Source organism: Nicotiana tabacum, chromosome 10 (assembly GCF_000715075.1).
Source record: "Nicotiana tabacum cultivar K326 chromosome 10, ASM71507v2, whole genome shotgun sequence".
NCBI classification, from domain to species: domain Eukaryota; kingdom Viridiplantae; phylum Streptophyta; class Magnoliopsida; order Solanales; family Solanaceae; genus Nicotiana; species Nicotiana tabacum.
The window spans coordinates 20,254,863-20,267,948 of NC_134089.1; the positions used below are offsets into that span (position 1 = coordinate 20,254,863).

Consider the following 13,086-nt stretch of genomic DNA (forward strand, 5'->3'; position numbering starts at 1 on the left):
GTATGTTTCTCGATGAAGCAGCAAACTTCAAAGGAGTTGGCATAGGAGCCATCCTAGTATCAGAAACCTGTCAGCATTATCCGGTGTCTGCCAAACTCAGGTTCCCCTGCACCAACAGCATGGCCGAGTACAAAGCCTGCATCTTAGGGCTCAAGATGGCCATTGACATGAACATTCAAGAGTTGCTAGTGATTGGAGATTCGGACCTACTCATACATCATGTGCATGAAGAATAGGCAACCAAGAACTCCAAGATACTCCCGTATCTGCATCATGTACAGGAATTGAGGAAAATGTTCACGAAGACGGAGTTATAGCATGTTCCCAGAATCCAGAATGAGTTCACTGATGCATTGGCCACCCTGTAATCTATGATACAACATCCAGACAAAAACTTTATTGATCCCATTCCAGTAAAGATCCATGATCAGCCAGGTTATTGTGCCCATGTTGAAGAGGAAGCAGACGAAAATCCTTGGTTTCATGACATCAAGGAATATTTGGCAAAAGGAGAATACCCAGAACTTGAAAGTCCTACTCAGAAACGCACACTTCGGAGGTTGTGTAATAATTTCTTTCACAGTGGAGGAATCCTATATATGAGGACTCTTAATTTGGGATTACTAAGGTGTGTACACAAAGGAAGCATCCAGGCTACTAGAGGAAATTCACGTTGGGACCTGCGGTCCACATATGAACGGTTTCGTATTAGCAAAAGAGATACTCCGAGCTGGTTACTTTTGGATGACTATGGAAACGGACTGCATCCAGTATGTCCGGAAATGCCACCGCTGCCAGATACATGCAGACATGATAAAGGTACCTCCAAGTGAGCTTAATGCAACAAGCTCACCATGGCCATTCGCCGCCTGGGGGATGGATGTTATTGGACCAATCAAACCTATCGCTTCCAATGGACATAGATTTATCCTAGTAGCAATCGACTATTTCACCAAATGGGTCGAAGCAGCATCTTACAGAGCAGTAACCAAGAAAGTCGTGGCAGACTTTGTCCGCGACCACATTGTTTGTCGATTCGGAATTCCAGAGTCAGTCATTACTGATAATGGCTCCAACCTCTACAACGACTTGATGAAAGCTATGTGTGAAACCTTCAAGATCAAACACAAGAATTCCACAGCATATAGGCCGTAGATGAATGGAGTTGTAGAAGCCGCCAACAAGAATATCAAGAAGATATTGAGCAAAATGATAGATAAACATAAGCAGTGGCATGGGAAGTTATCATTTGCCTTATTAGGGTATCATATCACTGTCCTCACATCAACCTGGGCAACCCCCTATATGCTGGTTTACGGTATAGAGGTAGTCATTCCCGCTGAGGTAGAAATTCCCTCCCTAAGGATCATGCAGGAAGTTGAGCTCAACGACATAGAGTGGGTAAAAATTCGTTATGTGCAACTAGCCCTTATAGATGGAAAAAGAATGAATGCAGTTTTCCATGGTCAATTTTATCAGAACAGAATATCCAGAGCCTTCAACAAAAGAGTCAAGCCGAGACAATTCGCATCGGGGCAACTGGTGCTAAAGAAAATTTTCCCGTATTAAGATGAAGCCAAAGGAAAGTTCTCTCCCAACTGGCAGGGTCTATACATGGTTCACCGTGTTCTGACAGGAGGAGCCCTCATACTCGCAAAAATGGACGGAGAAGTTTGGCCAAAACCGATCAATTCAGATGCAGTCAAGCGTTATTACTGTTGATACCCAATTTTTCCCTATGTATTTTTTTATATACTCAAAACACTTTCAAAATATCATATGTGTGCATATATGAGCACCCCAAAAGATTTTAGCATTTTTAATAATTTTTAAGACCAATTTATGGCCTATTGTGCACTATAAAATCCATTAATTATTCCCAAAATTTGGCATTTTGGTGAATAATTTATTTCACTCTCACATTTATGTCCAAATATAATTTACGTGATTTTTGCATAATTTTACAAGTCCATTTGGTATTTTTAAACTAAAATTGCACGAAATTGCAATTTTAGCCTACTTCTAGATTTAAAAGCAATTTTTATTACAAAATCAATTCTAATATTTTTAAATTAATATCTACATATTTTTTATCAACACAATATTTTTAATTTGATTTTTAATATCTTTTACTATTTTTATAAATTCAAAAGGGAAAAACGACCATTTCAATTTTAGCCTCTTTTTGAGCCTAATTCTAACCCCCCAATTCCCAACCCAATTTCATTTCTACCCGACCCAGACCCAATTAAACGAACCCGCCCGGATCCTATTTTAAAATCGTGGCCATTGATTGTTTTAATCAACGGCCCTCGTTTGCCCTTTCCTCTTTTAACCTAACGACCCCCCAATCCCCTCTCATTCACTCAGTCGTCTCTATATCTCTATCTATCACTCTCTCTGGAACCTTTCACCTTCTCGCCTCTCCGATGAGCTCCCTTCACCATCTCCGGCCATCTCCGGCTCATCTCCGGCGTGTCTTAGCCTTATGAGTCCATCTCGACTCGAACCAACCCCTTTTCCAGGCCTTTCTCATTTTCTAGGGTTTCTCTGAAATATAGATCCGTGCTATTTCTGAGGTTTTTAAAGTATTTCTTACATCATTTCAAGTTTTTTCTTTCAAAACTGTTCGTCTTCTCGAACCTAGGGTTTCCTTGATTTTTACTTGTTCTACTGTGATTTCTTACCATATTTTGCTTTGCTGTAACTCCTAAGTGTTTTCACTATGGTGTCTATGTATTTTTCTTTTACTGTATTTCCTCCTAGGGTTTGCTAGTGATTTCCTTTACGGTGTTTTCTTTCATTATGATTCCATGAAATGTTTATGTTCCTTGGATTTTATGAGTTTACTTTGCCTGATTTTCTACGCTTTCGTCTTTACATTTAATCTATGGAGGAAACCCTAGATTTTGGGGGTTTTCAAAACACTTGTGTGCGATTGTTTTGCTTCCTGTGTCTAAACTAGTTTGATTTCAAAAACCCTAATTTCTAAGTTCGTCTCATGTTCTCTGATTCCTGCTAAGCTTTGCAAGACCTTCTGATTTCTCTCATGCTATCTGACACTCTCTTCTAGCTATGTTCTTCTACTCTTGATTGCATGACCACTCTGTTTGTTTAATTCCAGCCTCACATGTTTAAAGCTATGCACTCTTTATAGTCAGACCTTTCCCTCTCGAAATAACCCTAATTTTGGGGATTGATTTCAGACTACCATTATGTGAGCTTGTTTGATTCTTTCTTTGTCTAATTTGGACCTTTTTCTGACTTGGTTCATTATTGATTTCGAATCCTTGATTCCTTGATTTACTATGTACTAGTTGATTTACTTCTTACCTTATTTACCTAACCGTGTATTTTAAACTTCCCTTATGTATTTACCCTTCATTGCCCAATGTGTTACTTGATTTTCTTTCCTTAAATAAAACTCTGCCCTTTTACCGTTCAAATTTGGACTCCTTAATTAAAGGAATCCCCTTCTCCTGATTGATTCTAATTGATACTGAATTATTCTTTGCCTTGCTTACTTTCCTGGTTTTTAAACTATAAATACCCTGCTCTTTTTTCTTTAAACACACGAACAACTGAGTTCAAAACACACACACACTCAAAGCTCTCTCTTCTTTACTACTACTTGTGCTATTGTTCTGACTAGCCGGCTGAAAGCCAAGGCTAGACTTTGGAATCTCTTTGCTTTCCTCAAGTGTTTGCTAAAGGATTTCTGGCTGTTTCACTGCTCTATTTATTCTGTTGTTTGGAACTTGCAACTGGTAGGTCTCCACAATTTAAGTATTGTCCTCTAAAACTATGTGTTTACTTCTCCCTTCTACATGACCTCTCAACTACATGTTTTCTGGTACTAAATGGCTATACATTAGTCTGTCATGCCTCATGCTCCTGCATCTTTAAGTTCTATTATGCTTTTCTTGATGTTTATATGAATGCTTTCATGTGATCCCCTTCCCTTTAATCCCCTGTATGTGAGTATGTTTTAAGTTAAGGTAGCAGCCTATTGCTACCCTTGACTTAGGACCAGGTTCTCTTGAACCTTTCACTCAAACCAGTCCCATTCCCTTAACCCCTTTTATGTGTTGAGCCTTGACTAGGGTTTGGTAGTGTCCTAATCACCACCCAGACCCCTGCCTGACTTCTGAAAGTCTGCTATTTTATTTGCTTCAATTAAGTAAAGGATTAGGGGTGTGCCAGTCTTACCCATGGCTGGGTATGACCACCCTTTGCTTTGATTTCCTCTAATCACCTCATTCTACACTCATTCTTAGTTCTTTAAGTTCTGCCTCCCTATGGTAAGCCATGCTTAGGGACCCTAGAGTTCCCTCTGAACTTGGATGCCTAAGGGCTGGTAATTCCACACTTGCACTATTCTGTTACAATATTTACTCTTCAGAGTGTAAGTATTGCCTGGGGCTCCTGGAGGCTCCCTGGAACTTTGAAACACTCTGAACAAGAGAAGGCCTTGGATTCTGGAATCTGGATTTGGTGGAACACATGTTATTGGATATTAAGATTGAATTAGGCTGCTCGGATCTAGCTGTAGGCTGTGATGTATTTTAATTATTTTCATTTCTTTCTTCTGGTTCTGAAACATTTTTGTAAAAAAAGAACTTGGGAAGTATTAGTAAAAGGGTGTGGGAGGGGGTTTATATTTACTTGTATATGTTAAAGGGTAGATACCATGCCTATAGGATCAATATTGTTGTTTAATCACTTAGATATCATGCGTATAGGTTAAACGTATAAATCACCTAGAAATCATGTCTATAGTCTTTGCATTCCTTTCATTCAATCACCTAGAGATCATGTTTATAGGCTTTTGCATTCCTTTCATTCAATCATTTAGAGATCATGTCTATAAGATTTCATGTTCAGTCGTATTGCAAATCATTAGAAATCCTGCCTATAGGCCCTAATATTCATGTAACCAATTGCATATAGAAATCATGACTATAGGAAATGCATAAACGCTAGGCTAACTGTAGGGTAATCAAATACTCATTCCTTTACCGGTTTAATAAAAGTAACAAGCCTTAAAAATTCAGTCACGTAGATACCATGCCTATAGGAGCTCAAACTCGCCTAATGTGTTTAAGTAGGAATAATCTGTCAATTGGCTTCAACTTTATCAACAAAAACTCTTCCAAATCTGTTTGCTTTTGAAACTCTTACAAATCTGCAATGCTCTTAAATTTTCTAAACATGCATCTTTCTTTTTTTCTGAAACGGTTCCTTTATACCTCTGCCTGAATTTATTCATCTCATGAAGCTACTATTTCAAAACAGCCTTTAACTCACTATTCCTTTAAGGTTATTCACTTTCGTAAACTTTTCTTCATCACTCTACGGTAGTTTCACTTAAACAATTCTGCTGATTTTCAAGTCACCTCTGAGCCTCTGCAAATTTTCAACCTTCTGTCTTAAACTATTCTGCGTTAGGTCCTTTCTGAAAACAGTGTTTTTTTACTCGCTTAAATACTGCAATTTCTGACAATTGGATCCGGGCTGCTAATGCAGACTTTCTGTCTAAATATATGTGTTGAACCAGTCCGCTCGCCGCTTAATTTTTAACTTAAGACCAAATCAGTATATGCTAAGACATGTTAAACTAAGTGTTGTCTGATTTTAGGGGTTTATTTGAGCCTTGTTTGCTTGTTTACTCATTCCTTTATTTGATATTTGTTTTTTGAATGTCGAAACTAGAATTTTATCCTTTAAACTCCATAAAGGCCCCATCCCTTTCTTCCCTCTTAGGATTAGAAGTCCTAATACCCCGAGATTGATAAGTCGGGACGGGTATTAGCATGCAATAAGTAAACGAGACTATGCGCGCTTTAACACCTTAACGGGGTGGGAAGGGTAGAATATGGATATGATGACCGGTGCACTAATATCTCGTGTGAGAATGATTGTTGGGTATTGCACCAAGGTGATCCATATTGTATTTAAACCTAGGATCTTTTTCTTTATTTATACGATGTGATGTATTGTTAGAAGTAATGTTTTCTTCAATCAATCTTTTCTTTCCAAAACCACTTATGTCTTTTTCTCTCTTTTCTTTCAAAACTTTCAACTTATTTGTATTCCTTATGTGCAAACATTGACTGTCACTTCTACTCTTCTTAAAGTCACAACTAAGTACGGCCGGGAACCACACTAGTGGATCTTGAGGGGTGCCTAACACCTTCCCCTCGAGATAATCTCAAGCCCTTACCCGAACTCTGGTTTTCTTCCAAAAAATCTTCTTCTTTTCTCTAAAAGTGTCCTAATGCACTATAATCATTAGGTGGCGACTCTTCAAATTCCATAACCCGATTCCTCAAAAGGGAATAAGAGTTGTTTTGCCTATAATGTCGTAAACCCGATTTCGCCTTCTTTTAGGAGGGAAAAAGGGGGCGTCGACAGCATGGCGACTCTGTTGGGGAATCCTTTAAGGCTTTTACCATTACGTGCTTTTGTGACTTTATTGCTTTCTTAATTGCATTTACCTTCTGTCTTTAATTATTTCATCAAAATACTAACTTGGCTCTTCATGTTTTTCTTTCGTTTTAATTTTTTCTTTTACTGCCTTATTATTTCAATTATGTTGTAATTACTGAGCATTTATTGTAATCTTTACTTTATGAACGTGAAAATACATGCAATTTGTCTCATTATTATAACTGCATTCCTCAACATCATATTCCACTCGTGCCAAAACAAATCCTATAGCAACGCTTATAATGAGTGGTTGCGCCCTTCCGATATTATAAACCCCCTAAATGTGGCAAAGGCATATTTGCGGTAAAACCAGTCGATCAACGGTGTAGTCGACGGTTCCGCGCCTTTCCCTCTTGAGTTGTCCGCTCAAGGGTACCTTGTCTAGCACTTCAAAAGTAGAAACCATGTTCCTTTGAAACTGTTCATGCATCATGATCAACCCTAGCCGAGTCAGTTATGTTGTCCACATAATGACTCCTTAAGATAGCCTAAACCAAAGTCCATCGGGTTTCCTGAAACCCAAACGGACACCTCCACGTTATGTGCATTTATTTAGAGAACTAAATGCCTTTTGCTAATTATTGATTCAAATAGTCGAGTCTGGTGGGGTTAAGGGTGTAACACTTTGTTTTGCAGAAAATGAGGCACGAGGTCCCCAGATTCGGTATGGTATCCAACATTCATCCAAGGCTGCTGAATTAGTGGGGAGATCTTCACTCCAGTGAGCATACACTCGTCCACAAATACTTAGGGAATTTGCCCTCACTTTTGGAAATCCAGCCCAACAACAAGATCATTGAGGCTGCTACTTTGTTTTGGGATAATGATCGATCAGTGTTCCGCTTCGGAGACTTGGAAATGACCCCTTTGCTAGAAGAGATAGGGGGCCTAGCTGGTATCCCCTAGGAGACTCCGAGTTTGCTTATGCCGGAAAACCGTAAAAGTAGAGGCTTTCTTAAGATGATGGGACTCAAGAAAAATCCCGACCTCTCTTGCTTGAAGGACTCCTACATACCATTTGACTTCTTGTACGATAGATATGACCACAGCAAGTCCTATCGCACCTACATGGACGAGTTTGCCCTCACTTCTTTGGGACACATACATAGAAGGGTCTTTATGTTCATGTTTTGATTTTTGGGCATGATAATTTTCCCTATGAAGAAGGCTAGGATCCACACCAGACTAGCCATGGTGACCAAGACTTTAATGGAGGGTATTGATGGACAAACTTTCAGCATAGTACCCATGATTGTTGCTGAAATATACCGGGCTTTGGAAAAGTGTCAACAAGGAGCTCCGCACTTTGAAGGGTGCAACTTGTTACTTCAACTTTGGCTCATAGAACACCTTCAGAAATGCGACTACAGTCAGGAAATCATACGCGGGGATTGGGATGACCATATAGCTTTTCATCACCCAAAGCAAATGAACTTTATGCCCAATATGTTTGCTCATCCAGAAGACGCCAGTGGATGGGTAGAGCTGCTTGAGAATCTGAAAGAAGAGCATGTACAATGGATGTATGAGTGGTTCCCAACCGGGGAATTTATTGTTCGATCTCGGGATGCACCGTTCCTTATACTCATTGACTTGAGAGGAACTTACCCTTATGTCCCTCTTCGAGCTATGAGACAAGCAGGGAGGAAACAAATCATACCAAGGGTCGACAAGATGAGTCACTTCAGAGCCGACTTTCAGGATGATGATAGCCCACACAGGTGTCAAGCTCAGCACATGTGGCACTGCAAGCTTGTTTTGGGAAGGGAATCCCTCGAACCAGACAGGTATCATGCCGGATGTGTGCCGCACTATTTGGGTTGGTTGGAGGATGATCACATTGGTTTGGGTCACCCAGGGTTTGTCCATGGTCATAGGCTTATTGATGAAAAGACTATAGCAAAGGTTAACTACAATCAACTGCACAAAAGGATGCGAGAATGTGAGAACGAGCACCGGGAAATACAGGAAGCCCGCGAGAATCTGATCAACGAGTGGAAGGATATGGCTGTCAACGCCAACAACCGGCTGGGGTATCTGGAATGAGGCTTAGTGGAATTGGAAGGTAAATTTATGAAGAGGATCGACGATTGTCAGAATGCTGAGGGTAATGAAGGTGGGCACCTGGCCCGAGCTTACTTGCTGCTGGGACTGCGTGAGCTGGTGCAGCTGTACGAGGGAGGCAAGAATACCGGATCTGGGGAAGGTCCGTCTGGAACCAAGTAGTTAGGAGTCTTTTATTTTGCTTCTAATGATGTAATAAGGCCGTTGGCCACTAGTGACATTTTATTTTCCATTATTTAGCGTCGCTTTGGAGTCATTTTATTTTTTATCAATAAAATGAGGCATTTAGAATTATAAGTTCTCCAAGTTAATTTGTCGCTAGGCCTACCTCAGGCACAATGAGGCACCCAAATTAGGACGCGATTTATACTCTTGCACAATGTGTTTAAATATTGCAACATTTTCTTCTCACAACCCGCACTAACTTGTTACATTTTTTGTTTTTCTTTAATTTTATTCCCCTCCCTAAAGGTTAGTTCGTGCATTCTGGCACCATCAGCATACTCAACAAGATCCAAGGGCCCTCTACCTCCTCCTCCTCCGCGTCCTACCAGAAATAGGAACAAAGGCAAAATGGGAGATACCAGTGCTAGAAAGGAAATCGAGGAAACCTCTCAGAACGCTTCAATCACTAAGGAAACTGCTGCTCATCTTGAGCAAACTTTGCTGAGATTTCAAGAAGAATTGGAACAAGTTCGAAACCTGGCAAGTCTGTTAATCAGTCTTGTCGCTGCTGATGCCAACAACCAGAACCATACTACACCACCACCAGCACAACCCGCTCATACCCAAGCCTGCAACACCTGCAACAATACTCCATTGCTCATTCCTGAACCCCAAAACAACACAAACGACCAGAACGCTCCCATCTTTGTGGACACTGTACCCCACTATGCCCAGCCTATCTCAGATACACCTGAATCAGACAGCAAAGACTCCCTCATTCAAAATTTAGCTGCTGAGCTCAAGAGGTTAACCAGCCGGGTCCAGGGTGTCGAAGATAGCAAAGGTGTAGAAGGTTTGAACTATGAAGATCTTTGTGTTCAGCCAGATGTCGAACTCCCAGAGGGGTATAAACCTCCCAAGTTCGAAATGTTCAACGGTACAGGTGATCCCAGGGTCCATCTCAGAATGTATTGTGATAAGCTGGTAGGAGTCGGAAGGGACGAGAAGATCCGCATGAAGCTGTTCATGAGGATTCTGAAGGGTGACACATTATCGTGGTATATTAGCCAAGATGCGAAGAAATGGATAAGTTGGGTGAATATGGCGTCCGATTTCATGGACCGGTTCAGGTTCAATATTGAGAACGCACTAGATGTGTTTTATATCCAAAATCTGAAGAAGAAACCCACAGAGACCTTTCGCGAGTATGTTACTCGTTGGAGGACAGAAGCCGCTAAGGTCAGGCCAGCCTTGGAAGAAGAGCAGATGAATAGGTTCTTTGTCCGGGCTCGGGACCCGAAATACTACGAGAGGCTGATGTTGATAGAGGGTCAAAAGTTCTCCGACATCATCAAATTGGGAGAAAGGATCGAAAAAGGTATCAAGAATGGTATGGTCACTAATAAGCATTGAAGGCCACCAACAAGGCTTTACAGTCTGGTGGCACGTCAAAGAAAAAGGACGTGAATTCCGTGATGGCTGTGCAAAGAAACAATTCCCCTATGAAATACCAATCATACCCCTCAACCCCACTCACATACCAACCTTCCCTAAACTACCAAGCACCATCACCCACCTACCAAATTCCACCACCCGTTTACCAATCATCTCCACCTCCCTTATATCAATCCACTTTACCCAGATACTCTCAACCTGCACCTGTTTACCAAACCTATAATGCCCAACTCTCTCACTACCAATCACCTCCCACTCGCCAAAATTTCCCTAGACCTAGACCAAATTTTGACCGCAGACCTCCCAGGCAATATACAGCCATCGTTGAGCCAATTGACCAACTCTATGAAAAACTCAAAGCAGCAGGTTACGTTACCCCTATTCCAGCCGTAACTCCAGAAAATCCTTCCCAATGGATCAACCCAAACAAGACTTGCGCATACCATTCCGGGATGAAGGGCCATACCATCGACGAGTGTCGCTCGTTGAAAGACAAGATTCAGAACCTGATTGACAATAAGATCATTATAGCAAATAAGCCCACTCCTAATGTCCGCAACAACCCCCTGACTGACCACAAGGGTGGAGACATCCATATGATCGAGATTGAAGATGATTGGGACCCCGAGGGGTTAATCGGTTTGATAGTTGAAGGAGACGAACCTAAGAAGCCAGCAGTTACTCTCAATCCCATTGTTGTTCAGATTCAGCCCTCTAAAGGCGATGTGGTAAATGTGTCCGTACTGCTCGAGTTTGAAGCACCTTCCGCAAAGGCGCCAAAACGGATTGAGGTTGAGTTCGGAATTCCAAAGGTGCCTCCACCTGTCGAAGTTACTGTGTTACCTCCTAAGGTGCCTATTCCGGTCTCCATGACAGACGTGACCCCGTTCAAGACAAATGTTATACCTTGGGATTACACCGCTGAGGCTAGAAGGAAAGGAAAGACATATACCGGGGAAGCAATTGCCGCACAGGGCATGACTAGGACAGGCAGGGTATATACCCCGGAGCACTTGGCTGAGTCCAGCAAGCAAGCCTCCGGGAGGGTTGTTGAAACCGGACCCGATGACCTTTGGAGAAAGGTACAGGCCAAAGAGTACTCAGTCGTCGAGAAACTGAACAAAACGCCAGCACAGATTTCTATTCTGGCTCTTCTGCAAAGCTCTGAGGCACATAAAAATGCCTTAATGAAAATACTGAGTGAAGCTTATATTCCCAGCAACATAACAGGAGGCGAAATGGAAAACATGGTGGGGCAAGTACTGGAAAGCCACAAGATCACCTTCCACGAGGATGAATTACCACCAGAAGGTCTTGGTCACAACAAAGCATTGCACATCACTGCGCAATGCGAGGATCACTTTATCAGCAGGATTTTAGTCGACGGGGGATCCAACCTCAACATTTGTCCATTGATAACTCTCAGGACATTAGGTAAGGGATTGCACGAGGTCAAAGACGGGGCTATCAGTGTCAAAGCTTTTGATGGATCTCAGAGGTCCACCATTGGAGAAATTAGCCTATGCCTACAGATGGGACCCACCTGGTTTGATGTCGAGTTCCAAGTCATTGACGTACCAGCATCCTATAATTTGTTGCTAGGACGACCCTGGTTCCACGCCGCTGGGGCTGTAGCATCAACTTTGCATCAAGCTATAAAATTTGAATGGAATCATCAGGAAGTAATCATTCATGGCGACGGTAGCAACCCTATATACAGTCGCCAAACCATTCCAATGATCGGAGGCAGAAAAAGGATAGGAGGAGAAACGTACCACCACATCGAGCGGGTCAATGCTATAGACAAAGACAAGTGGTGGGATAGCAAGATCGAAAGCATCCTGAATTGGAGCGGGTATGAACCCGGAAAAGGACTTGGCAAGAACCTACAAGGTATCACCAAACCTATCCAGCTGAAGAAGCACGGTACCACTTTTGGCCTAGGGTATGAGTACACTTGGGAGGAGTTCAACCACTGGTCACCTCTATGGCGCGGACCATACTATCCGCTAGAGCACCCTATACCTCAGTTGGAGCAGACTGTTCAGCCATCCGACACTTGTACGGATCAGAGGAAGACGAGGCACTAGCAGCAATAAAGAACCTGTCTCTGGAAGATGATATGGATTGTTGTGTTATCTTCGAGGAGGAAGGCGCTTCCATTGAAGCCGTGAACCAAGGGGAATGCCTCACCAATTGGTCGGTCAGGACCACCAGTGCCCGTACATCTTCAGGGTAGCAAGGCTGAACGAGCATCATGCATCGCATCTTTATTTTCTTAGTTGCTTTTTCCTTTCTACATTGTCTTTACTTTCCAAAAGAGCTCTGATGTCTCGAACGATTATGAATTTCAATCAAAACATTTCAAATTCATTATATATTGCACTCTTATTACTTTTCTCTATCATTTACTTTGTTTTACACAGCGTTACTCTTACATATCTTGATGATGAACCAACAACTGTGACTTGCAACGAGGCAATGCAACAAACGGATATAGATTCAGAAGAGGATGATATACTAGAAGAGGTTGTCAGAGAGGTCAAAAACTTTGAGAATAGACCTAAGTCTAATCTAGATGAGACCAAAGTCGTTAATTTGGGTGATACTGAGAATGTAAAGGAAACACGTATCAGTGCACATTTGTCGCCATCAGAAAAGAAAGAGTACACAGAGTTCCTAAAAGAGTATAAGGATATCTTTGCATGGTCTTATGACGATATGACTGGCCTCAGCACATCCATCGTAGCTCACAAGTTGCCAACAGATCCTACATGTCCGCCGGTAAAGCAGAAGCTCAGGAAGTTCAAGCCAGACATGACTTTGAAGATTAAAGAAGAGGTTACTAAGCAAGTCAAAGCCAGGGTTCTCAGGGTGGTAGAATATCTGACATGGTTAGCCAATATCGTGCCG

At 41.8% G+C, this 13,086-nt stretch overlaps 1 protein-coding gene across 1 annotated transcript; it reads left to right on the forward strand.

Moving 5' to 3' along the window:
• Nucleotides 1-9,126: 9,126 nt before the first annotated feature.
• LOC142165021 (uncharacterized) lies at nt 9,127-10,131 on the forward strand. Its single transcript, XM_075223668.1, has 2 exons — nt 9,127-9,571; nt 9,662-10,131. The coding sequence occupies exons 1-2, from the start codon at nt 9,127-9,129 to the stop codon at nt 10,129-10,131; spliced, it is 915 nt and encodes a 304-aa protein (XP_075079769.1).
• The last annotated feature ends 2,955 nt before the right edge of the window (nt 10,132-13,086 follow it).